We start from the raw sequence: 15544 nt of genomic DNA, 5'->3' as shown, positions 1-15544 counted from the left end.
GAAACAAAATGTCTGTAAATAGAGATGTAAATATGGTGCTCTATATTTAGAGACGGCAGAGTGAACCTCTTGGTGCAGAGATGTAAGTATAGCCTTATTAGGAATGGGTGTCTCCAAGAAAAGAACATGACTTTATTCATGTCAGCCAGTCTGACCGTTGTCTTACCCAGATGTAAACAGCTGAATGACATGTGCATGTGTTATATGTTTAACATTATCGATCCAAGGACATCGAAAGAGGAAGAACCATCCACTGAATGTTACTGGACCAAACCATGTACTGGCTAAATGAAAATATGAAATGGCAGAATTATTCAATGTATTATTCTGTAGTTGATACCTGTTGTGAACAGTTACATATAGCTATGGTGATATCCTAATTAAAATGTTGTGGGAAATGACGTCTTATAAACGAGTCGTCTTTTCTGTGCTCGCGATGCATTGATGACACGCCTGTCTCCCAAGTGGGTCTGTGTTCTGTCAGATGCAACTTTGATCACTTGTTGCTAAAGGAATTGACAGAAAATAATCCATTACACTGTACAGTGTCGATCCCCAATGTTGCACCATAACTTTATCTTGTCAACTATTTACCTCAGAGCTTCATCCAAGAGGTGGATCACTGATCGGTGTGCTGGTAGTTTACCTGGTGGCCTTGCTTTTAAGATTCATCATCAGCCTCATCTCTGTTAATGTCCCTATTCCCTATATAGTGCACTAGTTTGCATGGTCAAAAGTAATGCACAATGTAGGGAATAGGGTGCGTGTTGGGGCACATGACTTAGGAGAACTCTAATTAGAACAATCTTGGTGCATCACCATGATCAGACTCCAGAGACTATTCCCTCCAGGGTAGAGACCAGTTAAATATGCAGGCCACAGAGCCCCTCTGCTGAAAGGTATTCTGCCAGGATTTACAACTCCTTATGCTGCTGCCAGAAGACACCAGTAACCCCTGAAGAGCAACTTATATAGAGCCTTCACCTCCAGTGCCTTCAGAAAGTTTTCATAACCATTTTATGTTGCAGCCTGAATTCAAAATGTAGTCAATATTTGTTTTTGTCACTCATCGACATAATACCCCATAATTGTATTAAATGGTAGCAAATGTATTAAATGAAATGCAGAATTAGGTCTGTCTCAGCTTTGAGTCGTCTTGGGTAGGTCTGTATCAGCTTTGAGTCGTCTTGGGTAGGTCTTATCAGCTTTGAGTCGTCTTGGGTAGGTCTGTATCAGCTTTGAGTCGTCTTGGGTAGGTCTTGGGTAGGTCTGTATCAGCTTTGAGTCGTCTTGGGTAGGTCTGTATCAGCTTTGAGTTTGAGTCGGGTCTTGGGTCTTGGGTAGGTCTGTATCAGCTTTGAGTCGTCTTGGGTAGGTCTGTATCAGCTTTGAGTCGTCTTGGGTAGGTCTGTATCAGCTTTGAGTCGTCTTGGGTAGGTCTATCAGCTTTGAGTCGTCTTGGGTAGGTCTATCAGCTTTGCACAACTAGATTTGGGGATTTTCTCCTATTCTTCCTTGCAGATTTTCTCAAGCTGTGTTAAGTTAGATGGAGAGCGGCGGTGAACAGCAGTCTTCAAGTCTTTCCACAGATTTTCAATGGTATTCAAGTCTGGACTTTGGTTGGATCACTCAGACTTTGACATTGTTCTGAAGCCATTCCAGTGTTGCTTTGGCTTTATGCTTGGGGTCATTGTCCTGTTGGGACGTAAATCTTTGCTCCAGTCTAAGGTCGTTCGCGTTCTGATAAAGGATTTGCCTGTATTTGGCGCCATTCATTGTTCCCTCCATCCTTAACAGTCTCCCAGTCCCGGAAATGGAGGAAAACTCGCCTCCCTGCGGACCTGGCATCCTTTCACTCCCTCCTCTCTACATTTTCCTCCTCTGTCTCTGCTGCTAAAGCCACTTTCTACCACTCTAAATTCCAAGCATCTGCCTCTAACCCTAGGAAGCTCTTTGCCACCTTCTCCTCCCTCCTGAATCCCCCCTCCTCCCTCTCTGCAGATGACTTCGTCAACCATTTTGAAAAGAAGGTCGACGACATCCGATCCTCGTTTGCTAAGTCAAACGACACCGCTGGTTCTGCTCACACTGCCCTACCCTGTGCTCTGACCTCTTTCTCCCCTCTCTCCAGATGAAATCTCGCGTCTTGTGACGGCCGGCCGCCTAACAACCTGCCCGCTTGACCCTATCCCCTCCTCTCTTCTCCAGACCATTTCCGGAGACCTTCTCCCTTACCTCACCTCGCTCATCAACTCATCCCTGACCGCTGGCTACGTCCCTTCCGTCTTCAAGAGAGCGAGAGTTGCACCCCTTCTGAAAAAACCTACACTCGATCCCTCCGATGTCAACAACTACAGACCAGTATCCCTTCTTTCTTTTCTCTCCAAAACTCTTGAACGTGCCGTCCTTGGCCAGCTCTCCCGCCATCTCTCTCTGAATGACCTTCTTGATCCAAATCAGTCAGGTTTCAAGACTAGTCATTCAACTGAGACTGCTCTTCTCTGTATCACGGAGGCGCTCCGCACTGCTAAAGCTAACTCTCTCCCTCTGCTCTCATCCTTCTAGACCTATCGGCTGCCTTCGATACTGTGAACCATCAGATCCTCCTCTCCACCCTCTCCGAGTTGGGCATCTCCGGCGCGGCCCACGCTTGGATTGCGTCCTACCTGACAGGTCGCTCCTACCAGGTGGCGTGGCGAGAATCTGTCTCCTCACCACGCGCTCTCACCACTGGTGTCCCCCAGGGCTCTGTTCTAGGCCCTTTCCTATTCTCGCTATACACCAAGTCACTTGGCTCTGTCATAACCTCACATGGTCTCTCCTATCATTGCTATGCAGACGACACACAATTAATCTTCTCCTTTCCCCCTTCTGATGACCAGGTGGCGAATCGCATCTCTGCATGTCTGGCAGACATATCAGTGTGGATGACGGATCACCACCTCAAGCTGAACCTCGGCAAGACGGAGCTGCTCTTCCTCCTGGGGAAGGACTGCCCGTTCCATGATCTCGCCATCACGGTTGACAACTCCATTGTGTCCTCCTCCCAGAGCGCTAAGAACCTTGGCGTGATCCTGGACAACACCCTGTCGTTCTCAACTAACATCAAGGCGGTGGCCCGTTCCTGTAGGTTCATGCTCTACAACATCCGCAGAGTACGACCCTGCCTCACACAGGAAGCGGCGCAGGTCCTAATCCAGGCACTTGTCATCTCCCGTCTGGATTACTGCAACTCGCTGTTGGCTGGGCTCCCCTGCCTGTGCCATTAAACCCCTACAACTCATCCAGAACGCCGCAGCCCGTCTGGTGTTCAACCTTCCCAAGTTCTCTCACGTCACCCCGCTCCTCCGCTCTCTCCACTGGCTTCCAGTTGAAGCTCGCATCCGCTACAAGACCATGGTGCTTGCCTACGGAGCTGTGAGGGGAACGGCACCTCAGTACCTCCAGGCTCTGATCAGGCCCTACACCCAAACAAGGGCACTGCGTTCATCCACCTCTGGCCTGCTCGCCTCCCTACCACTGAGGAAGTACAGTTCCCGCTCAGCCCAGTCAAAACTGTTCGCTGCTCTGGCCCCCCAATGGTGGAACAAACTCCCTCACGACGCCAGGACAGCGGAGTCAATCACCACCTTCCGGAGGCACCTGAAACCCCAGGAATACCTAGGATAGGATAAGTAATCCCTCTCACCCCCCCCTTTAAGATTTAGATGCACTATTGTAAAGTGACTGTTCCACTGGATGTCATAAGGTGAATGCACCAATTTGTAAGTCGCTCTGGATAAGAGCGTCTGCTAAATGACTTAAATGTAATGTAATGTAAATGTTGGCAGACAGCTCTAGACAGAGTCTGGGTAGTTCCATTTGATTATTTCCCAATGATGGAGACCACTGTGTTCTTGGAAACTTTCAACACTCTAGAACTTGTTTTCTACTCTTCCCCAGATATATGCCTCATCACAGTTCTCTCTCTGAGAGTTACGGACAGTTCCTGGGACTTTATGATATAGTTTCTGCACTGTCAACTGTGGGACCTTATATAGACGTGTGTTTCTTTCTAAATCCATTGAATTGGTCACAGGTGTCACTACAACTTGGAGTCCATCTCAAGATCAAAAGAGATCGGATCCACTGGACGTCAGTTTGGCGTGTCAACGCATAGGGGTTGGATACTCATACACATGATTGTAGATTTCTCTATTTCATTGTCAATAAATGTGCAAACATTTCTAAAAACATGTTTTAACTTTGTCATTATGGCCTGAAGGGTGAGATTGTTCATATTTTAACATGTTGAATTCCGGTTGTAACAACAAAATGTGTAATAAGGCAAGAGGTATGAATACTTTCTGAAGGCCCTGTACCTCTGTCCTTAGAGGTAGAACATGTAGACAGGACACTAGAGGGATCATCAACTAGATTCAGTCACAGGCTGAGTGGATGGTCAGGGGGCCCAAACATAATTACAAATCTGTCCTTAGAGGTAGAACATGTAGACGGGACACACTACAGGGATCATCAACTAGATTCAGCCGAGGGACAAATGTTCTGGAGTGGATGGTTTGGGGACCGGAACATAATTACAAATAATTTGTAGACTGCAAATTTACCGCTAGAAGCCAAAACAGATATTTGACTAAATGATCATTTCAAACCTTGTTTACAGTTGATAAACGATAATGTCTCTACTGTCTAAATAACAGACTGGGGAGAATATTTATGTTCCAACAGGACAATGACCCCAAGCAAACAGCCAAAGCAATGCTGGAATGGCTTCAGAACAACAATGTGAACATCCTTGAGTGGCTCAGCCAAAGCTGATACAGACATACTGAAGACGATCAGGGTGTAAATGCCGCCGAAGGTGCTTCTACAATGTATTGACTCAGGAGTGTGAATACTTCTAGAAATGAGGTTATCTGTATTTCATTTTCAATACATTTGGAAAAACTTGTCACTTTGTCATTATGGGGTATTGTGTGTAGATGGGTGGGGAAAACCTGAACTAGAGAATGGAGACACTTGTAAGCATATATGAAAGACTTTTGTATAGATTTATTTGAGGAAAGGGATGCTGGGTTTGTTTGGTTTCAATAATGCTGTTCTGAACCATTTTTAAACACTTGGTGATATTGTGATGGCAAACTGTAGTGAGTGTAGGTACAGAATATAGCATATAAAACTAATCTTGACAGCATGTCATGTTACAGGCACAAGCCCGCTCTGCGGGGGGGTCTTCAATAGCACTTTGGACTAATAGCATAAACTTTAGAAAATCAATTAATTTCCACTCATACATTCTAAGTATCACTACTATTGATTGATAGTCATTAATTAGACTGAGTAACAATGACCATGATAGTTGCAGGCTGTGAAGAGTATTTAACACTACGTAGCATACCATGCTTCAGTATGAAACAGAGGAGGCTGGTAAAGGAGGAGCTATAGGAGGACGGGCTCATTGAAATGTATGGAATCAAACATGGTTTCCATGTGTTCCATTAATTCCATTCCAGTCTTTACAACTTCTCTGTAGCATACTGAAGCATCACCATGGATAATTAGATCTCTCCTATCTCCATGTATAGTACCACCATGGATCAGATAACACCCTGGCTGTGTGACTCAGTTGGTAGAGCATGGTGCTTGCAACTCCAAGGATCGTGGGTTTGAGTCCTGCTGGAGCCACAAATACATCATGACGCATGACTAAGTCAATTTGGATAAAATGGTCTGCTTAATGGCATATATTATACTATGTAAACGTCTCAAGGATCTCAATGCCGGAGCACATAATTATGCCAGAATTCCTAAGACTTTCACGTGTTTAGTCCTCCATTTTGAAAGCAGTTCAACTTAGATAATGTCTCTGACAGACCTAGTGATACTGGATGGAGCCCTACCTCATAACTGACTATAGTGGCTTGTAAGCAAAGCTGTTGGTCTAAAACTCTTGTCTAATGTGAAAACCTATTTTTGAAAAGTAATTCATGTCATCTGTTGGTGGAATGCTGTCTGGATATAATTACCAAAGGCCATCTATCTCAAACTGAACCACCTCCACCAATTCCATAATGGCCACATGAACATGAAAAGTCTATGTAACACAGCATACTACCCTCAACCGCATCCATACACCTTCAATGACCTATCATTTAACACCTTAACCAGGGCCTGACATTCAGGGCTGCCCGCTGGCCCGGGGAGGTTTTGGAAACCCTCAGGGCTGCCCGCTGGCCCGGGGAGGTTTTGGAAACCCTCAGGGCCAGTTGATGAAAATAAATATTGTAAAAATGCTATATTTAATCTAGGCTATATAATAAAGAATTCCTGAAGCTGTGAGTTCGTTATGTTGATTATTTATCACACGCGCGCCATAAACTACACATTAAGCCTAGCTTGAGATTGTTGTGTGGAGCAGCTCACTGAAGACCGACAGCGGCAGGGAACATCTTCAAGGTTCTGATAAATACCAATACATGCTAAGGCAAGTATGGGTATGCAAACCTGCAATAAAACGTTCCTTTGCGCAATTGTCATCACAGAATAGCCTAACTTGATAATCAGACATTTCTTCAAGGCTACTTGGTCCTAGAAAAGTCATTGAAGGTAGCCGATTTAGAAGTTCCACTGCAATATAATTATTCCTTGATTGAATTTATTTCTGATCAGTTTTTATGAGAGATCTATCCGCTTTCATGTGTTTCCCGCGCAGGTCTGTTGCCATCTTTACGGTAAAACCACGTGCAGTGATTATGAGCAAGACAACCAGTGGAATGTTGGCTTCAACTTAGTTTTCCATACACATCGTTCCGTTACAAAGGGAACCCGGTTTTTACTGTTTTAAAACATGATACAATAAACCCTCAACATTTCATGCCACAGACATCATTAGTGTGTTTGTGTTGTTGGCATCTACATACAGTCTATTAGTCAGATAATGTCTGCTTTATTCTGACAGGTTTTAGAATGTAAAGTATGTTTATGTCATTGCATAATGCCATGTGGAAGGCGTAATAAAACATGCATTATTCTGACAGGTTTTAGAATGTAAAGTATGTTTATGTCATTGCATAATGCCATGTGGAAGTCGTAATAAAACATGCATTATTCTCGAAGTTGTTATGCATACTTTTTGCTTACTAGTTTTGAGGGGATTTATTTCGATAGGCTTTGACAATTCAATATAAAATGGAAGTCCTTCAAAATTACAATTAATTGCTTGAAAAATCATTGAATTTGACTTCCCAATGTCTGTATAAATCCTGTAGGCTACTTGCTCAGCCCAAATGAAAGATAAAATCACTAGCTGTTCAAGCCCTGCCTTAACATTACATTTGACCTGAATGTCAAGCCCTGACTTAACATTACATTTGACCTGAATGTCAAGCCCTGCCTTAACATTACATTTGACCTGAATGTCAAGCCCTGACTTAACATTACATTTGACCTGAATGTCAAGCCCTGCCTTAACATTACATTTGACCTGAATGTCAAGCCCTGCCTTAACATTACATTTGGTACGTAGCAATGCATTTCCAACAGTGGTTTCCGGAGGACATTAACATAAAGTCTTGTTCTCTGGTCAGATCTGAATCTTTAGTTTAGAGGCTAGTCTTCATGTTTGTTTTAATCACATCCAGTAATGTTCTCTAGACATCTGCAGGTAATACACTACACTCATCAAAACAGTAATGTTCTCTAGACATCTGCAGGTAATACACTACACTCATCAAAACAGTAATGTTCTCTAGACATCTGCAGGTAATACACTACACTCATCAAAACAGTAATGTTCTCTAGACATCTGCAGGTAATACACTACACTCATCAAAACAGTAATGTTCTCTAGACATCTGCAGGTAATACACTACACTCATCAAAACAGTAATGTTCTCTAGACATCTGCAGGTAATACACTACACTCATCAAAACAGTAATGTTCTCTAGACATCTGCAGGTAATACACTACACTCATCAAAACAAACAGAAAGACCTGGCAACAGTGCAGAGGTTAAGAGCATCAAACCAGGTTTAACAACCAACCGTTTATATATATATATATAAAAAGAAAATTACTTTTGGATATTTTATGCATAAATAAGCTTTGAGCTAATTGAGGTGTTGTAAAGAAAACAGTCTATGTGAATCTTTCTCCGTTGGGAGGGCATGTTCCATCTGGAGTTTAGACCATCTTCATGGTTCAGTATCTGAACCATCGGCCTCTGCTCTTCTCATCACTTATCAGTCTTTGGGATCCCCGAGGCCTCCAGCATTTTCTGTAACAGTGTAAAATGTGATTAATATCTCTTATGTGCTACCTAACTGCCACATGAAATACAGGCTACCTGTTAGGCCTATTATTGGGGATGTCATATAAACAGAATGCATCTTCCATAGAAGGAATACATTGTTCTCTGTAGCTCAGTTGGTAGTTTTTGAAGCTTCCAGTAAAAGTACAATAACTTGTCGGCTGTGGTATTTGGATGCAGTATTTGCAAGAATAACTGCAGTTATACTGCACTGTAATGCTTTGATCACACCGACAGCGTCATTACATGTTGGTAATGTTGGTACACCAGAGTTCCATTCCTTTCCAAGGAAACGCTGCGTTTGCAGTTGCAGTGCGTTCGGTGTGGTTGGATTTATCAACCGCATGCATCAAACTGGATGTGTAGACGGCTTGACAGGAACGGTAGCAGAAGGTGAATGTTGAACTTTGTTACATGCATATCCAGGAGACGCTGTGTTGGCAGCGTAACTGCAGTTACAATGCAAAAGTACTGCAGTAAAAAAAAAATGTAATTTTGGACACATTATTTGCAGCATACTGCAGTTATCCTGCACTCTGATTGCAATCTGTTTCCATAAGGGAGAGCATGGCGTTGTAACAAGGTAGTGGGTTCCATTTCTGGGACCACCCATACTTAAAATATATGCACGCATGATTAAGTCGCTTTGGATAAACGCGTCTGCTAAATGGCATATATTATAATATATAAATATTAACGCTTTTCAGTGTTGGAGCCGCTTTTTAAAATAAAACAAACATAAGCACACTGTTAGCTTGCTTTAACAAATATACAGAGTTCTCCTCTCTCTCGCTCTAAATGACATTAAGCCTCCCGAGGAGAGGAAACCAGAGCTTCCAAACAGCATTACATCTCCAAATTACAGTGGTTCTGGAACCTCTTAACAAGACCTGGAGATCTTCACCAGATGGAGTTCTTATTTTAAAATAGAATACTTTTCTACAACACTGGCCTTCTCCCCAGACTCTAATCTCAGCTGAGTTTAATCAATTCATTCCACTGCCTCCAGCGCACCCGAGCAAATTACATTCTGGGTTCAAATGTGTTACGTGCAATTAACGTTTCAATCCAACACACGGATCAATGGGAGAGTGTCTTTGCTGATGGAGGTCTTTTTATTCACAGTGGATCCATAAGGGGACAGCAGGATTCAATACATAGACCTCCGGTTCCCCACAGGGAGAGAGTGTGGCGGTGTACTCAACACCCCGCCCAGGCTAATCTACTGCAGCTACTTGTTCTGGAAAACCAAACGGACAGTCACATTAATAGTGTGTCATGGTCTGTAAAGGCAGTCTGTATTTATGCTGTTGTTTGCACTTGCCGGAACATTCTGAGGTTGTCCTTCTGACAGACTTGTTTGCACTTGTTGTTGTAGTCGCCATAACTACAGTGCAACGAAAAACACACAGACAGACACATACACACTCGCACCACAGAGGATATTCATCTCATTTGTAATTTCAGCAGTAACAGAAATCAAACTCCTCTTTGCTCAGAGACTTGTTCAATGGCTGCCAGGATCCTGCCGGGAGCCATACAAAGTCCTCTCTGAGGGAAGCCCATGGAAATAAATGATGCCTTCACAGCTCACACCACTTATCAGAGGAGAGAGAGAGAGGGGGAGGAGAGGGGCCGGCAGTGAGGTAGAGAGAGAGAGAGAGGGAGGGAGGAGAGGGGCAGGCAGTGAGGTAGAGACAGAGAGAAGAGGGAGGAGAGGGGCAGGCAGTGAGGTAGAGAGAGAGAGAGGGGGGAGAGGGGCAGGCAGTGAGGTAGAGAGAGAGAGAGAGAGAGAGAGAGAGAGGGAGAGCAGTGAGGTAGAGAGAGAGAGAGGGGCAGGCAGTGAGGTAGAGAGAGAGAGAGAGGGGCAGGCAGTGAGGTAGAGAGAGAGAGAGAGAGAGAGGAGAGGGGCAGGCAGTGAGGTAGAGAGAGAGAGAGGAGGGAGGAGAGGGGCAGGCAGTGAGGTAGAGAGAGAGAGGAGGGAGGAGAGGGGCAGGCAGTGAGGTAGAGACAGAGAGAGAGGGAGGAGAGGGGCAGGCAGTGAGGTAGAGAGAGAGAGGAGGGAGGAGAGGGGGCAGGCAGTGAGGTAGAGAGAGAGAGAGGGAGGAGAGGGGCAGGCAGTGAGGTAGAGAGAGAGAGGAGGGAGGAGAGGGGGGCAGTGAGGTAGAGAGAGAGAGAGAGGGAGGAGAGGGGCCGGCAGAGGGGCAGGCAGTGAGGTAGAGAGAGAGAGGAGAGGGAGAGAGGGGCAGGCAGTGAGAGTGAGAGAGAGAGAGAGAGGGGAGGGGCAGGCAGTGAGGTAGAGAGAGAGAGGGGGGCAGGCAGTGAGGTAGAGAGAGAGGGAGGAGAGGGGCAGGCAGTGAGGTAGAGAGTGAGGTAGAGAGAGAGGAGGAGAGTGAGGTAGAGAGAGGAGGAGAGGAGAGAGGGGCAGGCAGTGAGGTAGAGAGAGAGAGGGAGGAGAGGGGCAGGCAGTGAGGTAGAGAGAGAGAGAGAGGAGAGAGGGCAGGCAGTGAGGTAGAGAGAGAGAGAGAGGAGGGAGCAGAGGGCAGGCAGTGAGGTAGAGAGAGAGAGAGGAGAGGAGGGAGAGAGGGCCAGGCAGTGAGGTAGAGAGAGAGAGGAGGGAGGGAGGGGGAGAGAGGCAGTGAGGTAGAGAGAGAGAGAGAGAGGGAGGAGAGGGGCAGGCAGTGAGGTAGAGAGAGAGAGAGAGAGAGGCAGTGAGGTAGAGAGAGAGAGGAGAGGAGAGGGGCAGGCAGTGAGGTAGAGAGAGAGAGAGGAGGGAGGAGAGAGAGGGGCAGAGTGAGGTAGAGAGAGAGAGAGAGGGAGGAGAGGGGCAGGAGAGAGAGAGAGAGAGAGAGGAGGGAGGAGGGGCAGGCAGTGAGGTAGAGACAGAGAGAGGGAGGGAGGGAGGGGCAGGCAGGAGGTAGAGAGAGAGAGAGAGAGAGGAGGAGGAGAGGGGCAGGCAGTGAGGTAGAGAGAGAGAGAGAGGGAGGAGAGGGGCAGGCAGTGAGGTAGAGAGAGAGAGAGGAGGGAGGAGAGGGGGCAGGAGGCAGAGAGAGAGGAGAGAGAGGCAGTGAGGTAGAGAGAGAGAGGAGAGGGGGGGCAGGCAGTGAGGTAGAGAGAGAGAGAGGGAGGGAGGAGGAGAGGTAGGCAGGCAGTGAGGTAGAGAGAGAGAGAGGAGGGAGGAGAGGGGCAGGCAGTGAGGTAGAGAGAGAGAGAGAGGGAGGAGAGGGGCAGGCAGTGAGGTAGAGAGAGAGAGGAGGGAGGAGAGGGGCCGGCAGTGAGGTAGAGAGAGAGAGGAGGGAGGAGAGGGGCAGGCAGTGAGGTAGAGAGAGAGGAGGAGGAGAGGGGCAGGCAGTGAGGTAGAGAGAGAGAGGAGGGAGGAGAGGGGCAGGCAGTGAGGTAGAGAGAGAGAGTGGAGGGAGGAGAGGGGCCGGCAGTGAGGTAGAGAGAGAGAGGAGGGAGGAGAGGGGCAGGCAGTGAGGTAGAGAGAGAGAGAGGAGGGAGAGAGGGGCCAGGCAGTGAGGGAGAGAGAGGAGGGAGGAGAGGGGCAGGCAGTGAGGTAGAGAGAGAGAGAGAGAGAGAGGGGAGGGAGGAGGGGCAGGCAGGGAGGGAGGGAGAGAGAGGAGAGATGGGAAGTCCACGGTCACAGAGAGAGATGGGAAGTCCACGGTCACGTTGTAATAAAGCTCCAGCACACTATACTGTACAGACCCCTCCCTCCTACAGCCCCTCTCCCTGTAGTATACACTAGTAAGTCAACTAATGCCCTGGTTTTCCAGCATGTTGAGGTAATTGCCTAGGCATGTTAGTATTGATCATGTAGGAGGAAGGCTGAAGCAGAGGGCTTTATAAAGCATCCCCAGCAGATTGACAGGGAGAGCCTCTCTCTCACACTGCACTGCTCAGGTTGTGGCCTATGTACTAGGATATACCTCCCACTCACTGCACTGCTCAGGTTGTGGCCTATGTACTAGGATATACCTCCCACTCACTGTACTGCTCAGGTTGTGGCCTATGTATTAGGATATACCTCCCACTCACTGCACTGCTCAGGTTGTGGCCTATGTACTAGGATATACCTCCCACTCACTGCACTGCTCAGGTTGTGGCCTATGTACTAGGATATACCTCCCACTCACTGCACTGCTCAGGTTGTGGCCTATGTATTAGGATATACCTCCCACTCACTGCACTGCTCAGGTTGTGGCCTATGTATTAGGATATACCGGTAGTTGTTTGGGCTAAATTATAGGTGGGCTATTACATGTACAGTAATCTGTAAGATGCTCTGACAGTTGGTGCTTAAAGCTAGTGAGGGAGATAAGTGTTTCCAGTTTCGGAGATTTTTGTAGTTCGTTCCAGTCATTGGCAGCAGAGAACTGGAAGGAGAGGCGGCCAAAGAAAGAATTGGTTTTGGGGGTGACAAGAGAGATATACCTGCTGGAGCGTGTGCTACAGGTGGGAGATGCTATGGTGATCAGCGAGCTGAGATAAGGGGGACTTTACCTAGCAGGGTCTTGTAGATGACATGGAGCCAGTGGGTTTGGCGACGAGTATGAAGCGAGGGCCAGCCAACGAGAGCATACAGGTCGCAATGGTGGGTAGTATATGGGGCTTTGGTGACAAAACGGATTGCACTGTGATAGACTGCATCCAATTTGTTGAGTAGGGTATTGGAGGCTATCTTGTAAATGACATCGGCAAAGTCGAGGATTGGTAGGATGGTCAGTTTTACAAGGGTATGTTTGGCAGCATGAGTGAAGGATGCTTTGTTGCGAAATAGGAAGCCAATTCTAGATTTAACTTTGGATTGGAGATGTTTGATATGGGTCTGGAAGGAGAGTTTACAGTCTAAACAGACACCTAAGTATTTGTAGTTGTCCACGTATTCAGAGCCATCCAGAGTAGTGATGTTGGACAGGCGGGTAGGTGCAGGTAGCGATTGGTTGAAGAGCATGCATTTAGTTTTACTTGTATTTAAGAGCAATTGGAGGCCATGGAAGGATAGTTGTATGGCATTGAAGCTTGCCTGGAGGGTTGTTAACACAGTGACCAAAAAAGGGCCGGAAGTATACAGAATGGTGTCGTCTGCGTAGAGGTGGATCAGAGACTCACCAGCAGCAAGAGCGACCTCATTGATGTATACAGAGAAGAGAGTCGGTCCAAGAATTGAACCCTGTGGCACCCCCATAGAGACTGCCAGAGGTCCGGACAGCAGACCCTCCGATTTGACACACTGAACTCTATCAGAGAAGTAGTTGGTGAACCAGAGGAGACAATCATTTGAGAAACCAAGGCTGTCGAGTCTGCCGATGAGGATGTGGTGATTGACAGTCGAAAGCCTTGGCCAGATCAATGAATACGGCTGCACAGTAATGTTTCTTATCGATGGCGGTTAAGATATCGTTTAGGACCTTGAGCGTGGCTGAGGTGCACCCATGACCAGCTCTGAAACCAGATTGCATAGCAGAGAAGGTATGGTGAGATTCGAAATGGTCAGTAATCTGTTTGTTGACTTGGCTTTCGAATACCTTAGAAAGGCATGGTAGGATAGATATAGGTCTGTAGCAGTTTGGGTCAAGAGTGTCCCCCCCTTTGAAGAGGGGGATGACCGCAGTTGCTTTCCAATCTTTGGGAATCTCAGACGACACGAAAGAGAGGTTGAACAGGCTAGTAATAGGGGTGGCAACAATTTTGGCAGATAATTTTAGAAACAAAAGAGTCCAGATTGTCTAGCCCGGCTGATTTGTAGGGGTCCAGATTTTGCAGCTCTTTCAGAACATCAGCTGAATGGATTTGGGAGAAGGAGAAATGGGGAAGGCTTGGGAGAGTTGCTGTTGGGGGTGCAGTGCTGTTGACCGGGGTAGGAGTAGCCAGGTGGAAAGCATGGCCAGCCGTAGAAAAATGCTTATTGAAATTCTCAATTATGGTGGATTTTACAGTGGTGACTGTGTTTCCTATCTTCAGTGCAGTGGGCAGCTGGGAGGAGGTGTTCTTATTCTCCATGGACTTTACAGTGTCCCAGAACTTTTTTGAGTTAGTGTTACAGGAAGCAAATTTCTGCTTGAAAAAGCTAGCCTTGGCTAGCTTTGATGCTATATTATCGCCCCCAGAAACCTCCTTTTACTCTCTGTTCCAGACGTTCTAGACGACCAATTCTTATTGCTTTTAGCCGCACCCTTATTCTACTCCTCCTATGTTCCTCTGGAGATGTAGAGGTGAATCCAGGCCCTGCAGTGCCTAGCTCCACTCCTATTCCCCAGGCGCTCTCTTTTGACGACTTCTGTAACCGTAACAGCCTTGGTTTCATGCATGTTAACATTAGAAGCCTCCTCCCTAAGTTTGTTCTATTCACTGCTTTAGCACACTCTGCCAACCTGGATGTTCTAGCTGTGTCTGAATCCTGGCTTAGGAAGACCACCAAAAATTCAGAAATTTTAATTCCAAACTACAACATTTTCAGACAAGATAGAACTGCCAAAGGGGGCGGAGTTGCAATCTACTGCAGAGATAGCCTGCAGAGTTTGTCATACTATCCATACTATCCAGGTCTGTGCCCAAACAATTCGAGCTTCTACTTTTAAAAATCCCCCTTTCCAGAAACCAGTCTCTCACCTTTGCCGCTTGTTATAGACCCCCCTCAGCCCCCAGTTGTGCCATGGACACCATAGGTGAATTGATCACCCCCATCTATCTTCAGAGTTCGTACTGTTAGGTGACCTAAACTGGGACCTGCTTAACACCCCGGCCATCTTACAATCTAAGCTAGATGCCCTCAATCTCAATCAAATTATCAAGGAACCTACCAAGTACAACCCTAAATCCTTAACCATGGGCACCCTTTTAGATATCATCCTGACCAACCTGCCCTCTAAATACACCTCTGCTGTCTTCAAACAGGATCTCAGAGATCACTGCCTCATTGCCGGAGTCCGTACTGGGTTCGTGGTGAAACGACCACCCCTCATCACTGTCAAACGCTCCTTAAAACACTTCAGCAAGCAGGCCTTTCTAATCGACCTGGCCCGGGTATCCTGGAAGGATATTGACCTCATCCCGACAGTAGAGGATGCCTGGTTGCTCTTAAAGTGCTTTCATCTCCATCTTAAATAAGCATGACCCGTTCAAAAAATGTAGAACTAAGAACAGATATAGCCCATGGTTCACCCCAGACTTGACTGCCCTTGACCAGCACAAAAACATCCTGTGGCATTCTGCATTCTGCACCCCGCGATATG

At 46.6% G+C, this 15544-nt stretch overlaps 1 protein-coding gene across 2 annotated transcripts in view; it reads right to left on the bottom strand.

Annotated features, from left to right (window-relative positions):
• Window positions 1-6959: 6959 nt before the first annotated feature.
• ano10a (anoctamin 10a) overlaps window positions 6960-15544 on the bottom strand; it is a 39798-nt gene continuing 31213 nt past the window's right edge. Inside the window, exons 14-15 of one of the 2 annotated variants that reach the window (XR_006833730.1) lie at window positions 7376-8276; window positions 6960-7339 (exon numbers count right to left, since the gene is read on the bottom strand). Coding sequence is in view for 1 of the 2 variants with exons in the window: in XM_046315847.1 (XP_046171803.1) it covers window positions 8235-8276 (42 nt within the window). In the remaining variant the exon portion in view is untranslated. Of the gene's footprint in view, window positions 8277-15544 lie in introns of both variants that reach the window. The other variant, XM_046315847.1, reaches the window with a different exon arrangement.

Source organism: Oncorhynchus gorbuscha, linkage group LG19, assembly GCF_021184085.1.
Source record: "Oncorhynchus gorbuscha isolate QuinsamMale2020 ecotype Even-year linkage group LG19, OgorEven_v1.0, whole genome shotgun sequence".
Taxonomy (NCBI): Eukaryota; Metazoa; Chordata; class Actinopteri; order Salmoniformes; family Salmonidae; genus Oncorhynchus; species Oncorhynchus gorbuscha.
The sequence above is the reverse complement of the archived record's forward strand: the minus strand, read 5'-3'. Positions and strand labels throughout refer to the sequence as shown.